At 38.1% G+C, this 11,259-nt stretch overlaps 1 protein-coding gene across 16 annotated transcripts in view; it reads left to right on the forward strand.

The window, feature by feature from the left end:
• Window positions 1-10,961, forward strand: part of LOC104587548 (exocyst complex component SEC10b-like) — an 80,917-nt gene extending 69,956 nt beyond the window's left edge. For all 16 annotated transcript variants that reach the window (XR_016077415.1, XM_088889838.1, XM_088889835.1 and 13 more), the window contains 4 exons: window positions 9,105-9,163; window positions 10,174-10,272; window positions 10,423-10,509; window positions 10,603-10,961. Coding sequence is in view for 15 of the 16 variants with exons in the window: in XM_088889838.1 (XP_088745964.1) it covers window positions 9,105-9,163; window positions 10,174-10,272; window positions 10,423-10,509; window positions 10,603-10,681 (324 nt within the window). In the remaining variant the exon portion in view is untranslated. The remainder of the gene's footprint in view (window positions 1-9,104; window positions 9,164-10,173; window positions 10,273-10,422; window positions 10,510-10,602) is intronic.
• Window positions 10,962-11,259: the final 298 nt, after the last annotated feature.

Below are 11,259 nucleotides of genomic sequence, written 5' to 3' on the forward strand. Positions count from 1 at the left end.
GTGCAAATTGGCCTTTGTGCTTTTAAAACACTGGGCAAGCGGAAGTGTATTGTCCATTACATCTCCAAACACCTATCCTACAACCTTTTTTCCCCAACATATTATTCCTTTCTTGCCTTTGTTTCTTCACATGAGATTCCCAGATCTGTACTAGAAGTGTGCCAACTGAGTAAACATTTTAGAACCTCATTCCCTTTACGTACTAAAAGATCAGAATTCCCTTTTCAAATTGTGTATTCAGATGTGTGGGGACTTATTAATATTCCAACTGAGAATGGTTACAAGTATTTTATTTCCTTTGTTGATGACTTCTCTCGTTACACTTGGATTTATCCTATGCACTCACGGGAGGAAGTTCCTAAAATTGTGAAAGACTTTCAGCATATGGTTTACACCCAATTTCAATTCGAGATCCGAATCTTCCAATCAGATAATGCCAAGGAATATTTCCATAGAGACCTCACAGATTTCTTTGCCTCCTGTGGCTCTCAATACAGGAGCTCTTGTGCCAGAACCCCACAACAAAATGGGGTTGCAGAAAGAAAAAATCGACATTTCCTTGAAGTTGCTCGAGGATTAATGTTACAAATGAATGTTCCTAAAAGATTTTGGGTAGATGCTATTCTAACTACTGCCTATGTCATCAATAGAACACCATCTTAGGTATTGGAATATAGGTCCCCTCATCGGCTCCTTTGTTTCCTATCCCTATGCGGGTCATTGGATGTAAGTGTTTTGTTCATGATCTCTCTCCTACTCGTGGTAAGCTTGATCCCAAAGCTATTGTGTATATTTTTCTTGGTTATCCCCTTGCTCAGAAAGGCTATCGTTGTTTTGACCCTATGTCTAAAAAATACTGTCTCTATGGATGTCTCTTTCTTTGAAGATGTTCCCTACTTCCTTGTTTCTCCTTAGGGGGAGAGTAGAGTTGAGGAGAAACAGAGTCAGACTCAAGTTTTGTTGCCCTCTATTCCTGAGCCTCCTCCATTTCGTGTCTTTCGGAGATTGCGCTACAAAAATCAAGGCCAACAGAGTTCAATAGCCACAGAGCCACCGGAAACCATGCCATCAATGCCATCAGAATCTCAAGGGCTGGATCCTTCACCCCACCCAGGTACTATTGTTCTTGTTGATGTTCTTGAACCTATTGATATTGACACTTCAAGTTGTGATCTGAACCTCCCTATTGCAAAAAGGAAAGGTGTTAGATCATGCACCACACACCACCCTATATCTCATTTTTTATCCTATAAGAATGTCTCATCTTCCTTTCATGCTTTTCTATCTTCCTTTGATAGTATTCCCCTTCTCAAGAGTGTTGTGGAGGCCTTACTTGTTCCTGAGTGGACAGGTGCAATGAAAGAAGAGATCAATGCTCTCCATAAGAATGGCACATGGGAACTGGTAGATCTTCCTAAGGGAAAGGAACCTATAGGGTGCAAATGGGTCTTCTTTATAAAACATAAGGCAGATGGGTCTGTGGAAAGGTACAAGGCTCGGCTAGTTGCGAAAGGTTTCACACATGTGCATGGAGTTGATTATGCCGAGACTTTTACTCCAGTTGCAAAAATGAACTCTATTCGGGTTCTCCTGTCTTTAGCTACAAATCTTGAATGGGAACTTCACCAACTTGACATAAAGAATGCCTTCTTGAATGGTGATTGGAAGAGGAAGTGTATATGACTCAACCCCTTGGTTTCTGTGCTAAGGGAAGTGAACAAAAAGTTTGCAAATTGAAGAAATCTTTGTATGGTCTAAAGCAATCTCCAAGAGCTTGGTTTAGCAGGTTTCATCAAGCAGTTCAACAGATGGGTTTTAAGCAGTGCCAATCTGATCACACACTTTTTGTAAAGAGGGAGCAAGGAAAAACAATAGCCTTGATTGTCTATGTAGATGATATTGTCATCACTGGAGACTGGGTCTCAGAGATTCAGAGGTTAAAAAAATTTCTTGCTACACAATTTGAGGTAAAGGTCCTGGGGCACTTGCGTTACTTTCTTGGTATTGAGGGTGCTTGCTCTTAGCAAGGCATCTTCATTTCCCAAAGGAAGTACACCCTAGATCTCCTAAAGGATACAGGGAAGCTAGGAGCTAAACTAGCTGACACACCTATAGATGTAAATCACAAACTTGGGGATTGAAGTGGTGAATTCTTGAAAGATCCAAGGCAGTACTAAAGACTTGTAGGCAAGTTTCTCTACCTATCCATGACCAGGCCTGACATAGCATATGCTGTGGGTGTCCTCAGTCAGTTCATGCATGCACCCAAGGAGGCACACCTAGAGGTAGCATACAGAGTTCTTAGGTACCTAAAGAAATTTTCAGGGACAGGTTTACTCTTTAAGAAAGATGGGCACATGAGAGTAGAAGTGTATATAGATGCAGATTGGGCCGGCTCAGTGAATAACTGAAAATCCACTAGCGGATGTTGTACCTTTGTTGGTGGAAACCTTGTGACTTTGAGAAGCAAAAAACAGAGTGTGGTGGCCAAGTCAAGTGCAGAGGCAGAATACACGGCTGTCACATGGAGTTGTAGAGTTACTGTGGATCAAGAACCTATTGAGTGAATTAGGATTTCCTTTTGATGATCCTATGTCACTCTATTGTGATAACAAAGCTGCCATCAACATCGCAGCCAACCCAGTTCTCCATGATAGAACCAAGCATATTGAAGTGGACAAACATTTCATCAGAGAGAAAATTGAGAAGGGACAAGTGTGCACTCCCTACATTATGTCTGATGAACAACTTGCAGATGTTCTTATTTTAAAGGATTATGTTCACTACGACATTATGATCTTTGTGACAAGTTGGGGATGATTGACATCTTTTTCGCCTTTTCCTCCTTTTTTTATTTTGTCTTGTTCGCCCTAACATATAAATAGCAATGTTGGGCACCGCCAGCAGCAATTTCCTTTTGGCTCTCACGTCATTCTTCTTCTTCTTCTTCTTCTTCTTGCTGAAAACAGTTTATGTTGATGACATTGTAGTTACTAGTAATGACACCCAGGAAGTGTTTAGACAAACAATTTCTTAACACTGAGTTGAAATCAAAGAGTTGGGAGATCTCAAATATTTCTTGGGAATTGAAGTTGCTAGATGTGAGGATGGTATCTTCATTTCTCAATGCAAGTATGTCCTTGATTTACTTGCAGAGACTGACAAACTTGGTGTCGGACCAGCTTCTACCCTTATAGACTTAAATCACAAGCTTTCTGCTACTAATGGTGAACTGTTGTTTGATATGGGAGTGTTCCAGAGACTGCTTGGGAAGTTGTTATGTCTTTGCATGTCTCAGTTAGATATTTCATATGCAGTGAGTGTCATTAGTCAGTTTATGCATTCACCTAGTGCTACACATTTAGCGGTTGTAGAGTTTTGTGTTACTTGAAAGGCACTCCAAGGAAAGGTATTATGTTTTCCAAGCATGCACATATGAAGTTGGAAGCATACATTGGTGCCAATTGGGCCAGTTGTATTGATGATAGGAGATCCACCTCAAGATACTATAATTTGGTGGCTGGGAACATTGTCTCATGTAGGAGTAAAAAACCGTCTATAGTGGCCAGATCTTCAGCTGGGGCAAAGTGGGCAATGGCACATGGAGTTTCAGAATTATTGTGGCTTAGATCACTTTTAGGAGAGATGGGTATTGGGTATTGATTGTGAGAAGCCAATGATACTATATTGTGACAACCAGGCAGCTATCAACGTTGCACATAATCTTGTTCAGCATGACAGAATTAAGCACAAAGAGGTTGATAGACATTTTAACGGGAGTGTGTTGCTTCAGGGGAAATTTGCTTGCCATTCATTGCTTCAGAAGAGCAATTGGCTAATGTATTGACCAAAGGTGTTCCAAAAGGAAAATTGACACACTGTATAAGCAAGCTGGGCATGATTGATATCTATGCTCAGCTTGAGGGGGGTGTAGAGAGACTGGGCCAAATGGGCCCTTGTGTTTGTTCTCTTGTTAAGTAGTGTTCTTTTTATTGTTTATGTGTTAATGGGCCTGTTAACTCCTTTTTTATTTCTTTTAAGTTATTGATGTGCTGGCCGCCCACTTAAGGGTAAATTTGTAATTAACCTTGATTAAGTTTGATTAATAAAAGATAAGAGAGAGGAGAGAGTGAATCCATCGAACTCTCTTCTTCTTCTTCTTCCTTTTGTTGCTGTAATCAGAAACTAATCTCATATTTAGAGGACTGAATCACATCTGTTTAAAATTACAATACTTGGGTCAAAGTTTTGGTAATTGAGCCAGAACTTTGAAGCATTTTGTTTGACTTTCAGTCTGAATGTCACAAAGTCCCTTCCAGACTTTTGTTTAAATTTCAGAAATGTTATGGTTGAAGTTCATTTTTTATGGTAAATGCTTCTAACCATGTTGCATGGTTTCAGGTATGGGTGCCCAGTGTGAGGACTTGTCCAAGGGTTAGATCCTGTCTGAACCCAATATATTTTACCACTACAATGAAGTATCCCTCACCTGTACCCATGTATTGCTGACTCAGGTCATTGGGTAAATAGAATGATCCTGATAAAACAAGCTTCTAGAGCCATCTTCTCCTATCAAAATATTTTTTTCCTTTCTCAGTCCTATACAATTACAAAATAATACATTTCCTTTCTTGCTCACTACACTCACTTTTTCACTCACCTCCACTTTACAAAAATCCTCCTTTTGCTTTTCTTGTGATTGAAGGATCACATTTGGATCTATTGCTTTCTTTTATTGGCTTAAATAAGTCCATTTAAGTTGCATTGCAATATGAGCCTAATCTTAATCATTTAAATGAATTATGGTAAGCAAAATTAAGATTATATAAACTTCTATAGCCTTTAATTTAGCTTACTTAAAAGGCATTTTGTTTGTTTGAGCATTGCAACCTTAGGCTATTCTTGACCTCACAATACTCAAGGGGGGCTATTGAAGCCTCAAAGTTGGCTGGATTGAGATCAATTTATAAAGATACTTCGAATTACAGCTCATAAGATCCTTTTTTTTAGATTAGTCATGTAGGCCCAATCCTACAAGTGAGCTGAAATAATTTATTTAAGAAGAATGGCTTGTAGTAAGTCTATTTAAGTGGGTAGCAGACCTTAAATTTATTTTTAAGCGACTCCGACCACTTATTAAACATTTAATGTGCCTCAGTAGAGCTCATATAAATGGGCACTGGGCCCTAAAAGAGTTAATTTGGTATTAATTAATAGAGGCCCATTCAGACTTATGAGGTATCCCACATCTTTAAAACGGATGCCACCTGTCTCCTCATTAAGAGAGGGATCTTTTCCCTCCTTAATCCACTCTTTAAATGAGGTAACACACAGCATCCTATGAAAAGAGGGGTAGGGATTTATTTAACAACTTCCCTTTCTATATAAAACCCCCTCCTAGCAGAGGAAGCTAATGCTAATTCTAATAATAGAAGTTCTAGCAATAAGAGGGATAAAAACAAATAGAGAAAGAGAGGAGGTGTAGAGAATCAAAGAAGAGAAGAGGAAGAAAGAAGTCAAGTCATTTTTGAATGTAGGAAATAAGATAATCTTTTTTCATTCTTCATCATTCTATCCATGCAACCTTCTCTACAAGGAGAATGATGCTACCTCTTTCTTCTATTCTCTTATCCTGTTCATCTTTTCTATTTTATTTTCCTTATCTCTACGTAAAGAAACTTTCTTTTTGATAATTGAATAAATTTTATTAGATACCAAAGATAAGTAAGTACAAGCATCCCAAGGAGAGGCGTGAGATGCGACCTCTCCAGAATATTCAGATACCCCTTGCTTGGTCAATGAATCAGCCACAGTGTTTGCCGACCTGCTTACCCATTTTACATCCACTCTCATAGTTCTAGTCAGCCACTTAACTCTTTTGAGGAGGTCTCTATATCCCCATATGGCAGTGTTTGGATTTAACAGCCACCCTACTACCACCTGTGAATCTCCTTCAATTAGAAGATGTTCCACTCGAAGCTGGTTAGCAACCTGAATCCCCTGAACAACAGCTAGTATCTCATCTCTTGTAGAGTCTCCCACTCCCACCGGTTCTGAGAATAATGAAACAATGTTGCTGTCATTATTCCTTAGCACACCCCCTACACTCGAAGGCTCAGGATTACCTTGGCTGATCCCATCAAAGTTCAATTTAATGACACCTTCTGGGGGAGGTTTCCACTCTACCACATTTCTATTCTTTCCACTCTACCACACTTCAACCAATGGATTACTCTAGTTAAGATACAGTCCACTTAATTTTATGCAAGGGAGAAAACTATCTACAACCTTGTTCGTGAAACTTGGCTGGTTATGGTTCACTACACCTCATAAATTGATAAATTTCTATAAAAGCTTGATTTTGTGTAGGGAAATAAACCATTTAAATCTTATTCATGAAGCTTTGCTGATTACAGTTCCCTCCACTATAAAATTTTGATTCTATGAAGGCAGAAAAATCATCTATAGCCTTGTTTATGAAACTTGGCTGATTATGGTTCCTGCTTTATAAAAGCAAAGGTTATGTATTTGTTTACATCTTCTGGTTTCTCTCAAACTAAGGAGGGATTTGTTTATACTTAAACTAGAATCAAAAGTTTTGCTCCGCTCCTAGCAAAGATGTAACTAAAGGAATATTTGTGGTGAACTATGTTATGTATAAATTCTATCAAATTTTGTTTTTTCCACTAACACCTTGTGTAAGTTTTCTTTCAATTTTCCTTTAGGGGTGCCCCACTTTGTTAAGACAAAAGTACAGAAATATCAGAAATTTGCAGAATTTAGATCTGCATACACTATATGTTCCATTCCTTACAGAAATATCAGATTCCCACTGGAATCTCTCCCAATAAATTTCCACCATATTTACCCCTTGTTTAGCCAACCCATCAGACAAACTCTTTCCACCAAAACAAAGTAGCATCCTGTATGTCCAAGTTCCCATGGCATTGTTTCTTAGCCAACATAGTACTAATTTAGAGTTTCCCTCCACTAAATGTTTCCATAATTTGAAGTTCTTCCCAATTTCAGTCCTTGTAACACAGCCAACAGTTTATCCCTCATTGAGCTTTCATGCCCAATGGCCCTGAATAGAGGACTACTATAGACCATCATGGCATCTAAAACTCCAATTCAATACCTTGACATTACTGGGTTTCCTAAACTGCAAAAGTTAAAAGTTCAGCTTAAGGTATGGCAAATCAGGAAGGGAGATGTTCCCAATTCACGGGGGATAGTGTGTTGTGGGTAGATGTGGGCAGAGTTCTCGTGGGCAGGAGATCCGGAGTCGCTTCGAGTCCGGATCTCCTGCCCACACAAACTCTGCCCATGTCTACCCACATAACATCGCAGCCACACACGGATAACATCTCATCCTCCTGCATAGTATTATGCAGGGGGAGATGTTCCCAATTCATGGGGGATAGTGTGTTGTGGGTAGAGGTGGGCAGAGTTCTCGTGAGCAGGAGATCCGGGGTCGCTTCCAAGGTGTGCATACCTTGGTTCTCACCATGGATGAATTTTCAATAACTTGTCAATTTCTTGCAATATCATCATAAGATGCTGAAGCAAAGATGGTCAGCATTTTTACCCAATGTCATAAAGCATCTTTTGTTTGACTTTTGCCCTAAAAAATTCTCCTATTCTGTTCTTCCTATTTTGTCCAAACAACTTCTGTTCTAAGGCATTTCCGTAGAGCTTAACCCTTTATGTTAGGTTGCAAGAAAAAAGAAGTCTTGGACAGAGTCTTTATATTAGAAGGGGGATTCCACATGTAATAAAGAAGGGAGAAGAAATAATCCCAAATAGGAGCAACAAAGGAGCAGGAGATTAGTGTAAGTGTGAGGCAGTCTCACTGCTAGCCTGCAAAGAGATTAGTTTAAGTGTAAGTTTGGCCTACCTACTCTTTTGTAGGTTCCCACAAGCAAATTGTGACTCAGAGAGGGATCATTTGATAGAAAAATAAAAAGAGATACAAGAAAATGAACCCAAATGACAAGATCCAAATTCTGTGATTCCCCTTGGATTCTAAAATGTAGATTCCAAGAAAGCCCATGGGCAGACAGGAATAGGCACTCAAAGACCAAATAATTTATAAGAACATGTTAAATTGAAAATAAAAATTAGAGAAATGTTATCTGAAGATAAATGCTAACGAACACAAAATATCATATTTTTGTTATATTGGAGCTGTATTGCACTATGGGTATTGACCACTTATCTTTATCTTGATAGCTCCAATGCTATAGACATACATGTGTGATGCTTACTGCTATTGGCCTCAACTGTTACTGTATTCTTAGATTATATGGCAAGTCCAGAGTAGCATTTCTCCTGATGTTATGATTTCCTGTGATATTTTCAAAGATTTTAATCTTATTCACCTAGAAACTTATAGTCTTACTATATTCATCCATTATTATAAAATTTTTCCATAAACATATCCATTCACAGGGAAGAAGTTTATGCAGAACAAAAGTTTATAGACTTGATTAGATAGCCTTATTTTTTGAATGGTTAGTGGGTTAGTTTCCTAGATGTGCCTAAGTTAGAAGATTAGGGTTTTGGAGGAAGGAGTTGAGGAGGGAGAAGAAAAAGAAAGGAGTAAAGTGAAGAGGGACAAGAAGGGTTCATATGAGAGACCCAACCCTCCCAATACACTTTTATTTCTTAATAAAAATATGAATGAAAATTACAATATTGCCCTTATATACATGGATATTTTACTATATAGCTCCAATACATGAGAAATCCCATGAATACTCCTAATTTATAAATATACAGCTTCTAACAGTTATTTGTGGAAGTGACCAAAGTTATAGCACTACTTAGCTCTATTGCGTTACTAGAATACCTCTGTTCATTTTAATATCAATGTCATTCAACAAATTAATGGATGGAAAGAGTATATTATGGACAATATTCACCAAAAGTAGTGCCTCACTTATTGACATCTGATCATCAAATCCTGGTTATGCTCCAACACATGTTATGCAAGGATCTTATCTTTGCAGTTTCTTTTTACTGTTTTGAACCAATCTTTTTGTAGCATAGAATCTGCAGTCTATTCTTTTTATATCATAATGAAGTAAAATTTGCCATTTTAGGGAAACCGCTTGCATAAAGGACTTCTTAGTCATTGGCAGAAGTTTACCTTTAATCCCAGGTATTAAGTTTATTCGATGACTTTGTTCATTTTGTTTAAAGTTACATGAGCATTTATCAGTTATATTGCATTAGGATGATGGTGCATGGTGGAAATTTCTTGTTCAAACTATGATGTGCAACCATTTTAATTGTAAATAAGAATTTAAAAAAAAAACATCTGAAGGCTTTCAAGAAGGAAAAAGAAATTAAATATCCACTGGGGGAGAATAAAAATTTCGCAATAGCAGGAAAATATATTTCTTAGTCAAGTGATCCCTGGTGTTTGAGTCTATTATTATGGCACAAAGCACTGTAGGACAGTTGTGTGGCTCATAATCCCTGATGCTGCCATTTGGTCAATTTGGACAGAGTGGCATAGCAGAATATTTTGAAAATAAATCTAGTAAGACAGATGAGCTCCTGAGTGAAGTGGTGGGCAAGATCGTTTGGTTTGGTTCCTGGGTTACTGGTCAGCAAAAGCTTCAAGAATTTGTCTGTCTAGAAGCTTATGGTTGGTCAGAGTCTGTTTTGCAGTTGAGGACGGGGACACTTTCTCCTTTATATTCTGGTTTTTTATCTTTCCTAGTGGCTGATTTATTTAGGGTCCCTGGTAAAAAGGGATAAAAGACATGGTAGAAGTAATTTCTCTTCAAGACCTTGTTATAGTGTACACATATTTTCAATTGCCAGTTTACAGTAAATTCAGGTACATTTTGATGGACTAAAAAGAGTAAAACAAAGAACCCGACTTAAACATTTTTTTCCCAATTCTCACTCTCATCAACTTGGCCTATTATATTTTTACAGTTAGTATGTGGTTTATCATGCTTTCATAGTTTGGAGTAAAGCCCTTTACATCAACTCACAAGGGCATGTCCCATGGCAGTCTGACAGTATCAACTTAGTGGAAGAGAAGGATTAAATCAGCATCCAATTAAGTTGTGCATAATTCTTCCATTCAATCTTACCAAGCTTAGTACAGATAGCATCCTTCCATGTCTTATGTTAATTGCTTATGTCTCTCCACAGTGGCGGGCTGCGGCTGAAGCGTGACATAATTGAGTATGGGGAGTTTTTGCGTAGTTTCAATGCTCCCACAATTGATGAGAAGTTTGAATTGTTGGGCATGTAAGTGTTGGACCTTTCACATTTCCAATTTAAACTTCTGATTTTGTCTCCAAAATTGCCACGTGAGTGGGCAATTGAAAAAGACAAGAGAATGCAATCAAAAGGTAAGTTTGTAGAATCTTAACTTGCAAACGTTATTTATGTTTTCAGCATGGCAAATGTGTTTATTGTTGCACCTGAAAGCCTCTCCACATTGTTTGAGGGAACCCCAGCAAGCATTCGGAAAGATGCACAAAGGTATATGCTTTTTCCTTTTATCTTTTTTCTTCTTCTACTAGACAGGTGTTACATGACAACATTTTACTGTTAACGGATTTGTTGTTGATCTAGATTCATTCAGCTACGTGATGATTATAAAACTGCAAAACTTGCATCCAAAATAAGTTCCTTGTGGACAAGCTCTAGTTAGTTCAGAATAGGTTTGGGGAATGAACTGGAAAACAGGAGACAAAAGAGCTGAATGAAGTAGAAGAGATCATTCCATCTTGTTATGTCTTAAACAATATTACGAGAATTACAGTCCTAGAGGCTCATAGGCCAAGCTGTCAATAGTTTGTGTTTAGTGGCAGGACAATGTAATGTAAGGAAGTTTATTTTGTTGCTAAATAGGTTGCAAACCTAGTGAATGACATTTTCTTAACAATAAATAAGGTTCAAAATATCGATACAGGATACACTGGTAGGGCGTATAACCTGTATTGGTTCTGTTTTTTTGTTTTTTATTTTTTCGAATCTGGTCCAGAGGGGCCGGTCTACCCCCTGAAACACTCGCTGACCTGAAACATCCCTTATAGCGGAGTATCGGGAAGGTTCCGATACGATACATATCGGTCGATACTTGATGATATTTTGAACCTTGATAGTAAATCGTTTGTATTTTCAATGTATATCTTGAAAATTTTTTATGAGAAGGAATGGGTTTGGGTTGTACTGAATTTGATATGTGAAGGCTTGTGCTCAATATGAGGGCTCAGTGATCATGAATTC

The sequence above is a fragment of the Nelumbo nucifera genome, chromosome 6 (genome assembly GCF_055504915.1).
Source record: "Nelumbo nucifera cultivar China Antique chromosome 6, China Antique-T2T, whole genome shotgun sequence".
Lineage (NCBI taxonomy): Eukaryota > Viridiplantae > Streptophyta > Magnoliopsida > Proteales > Nelumbonaceae > Nelumbo > Nelumbo nucifera.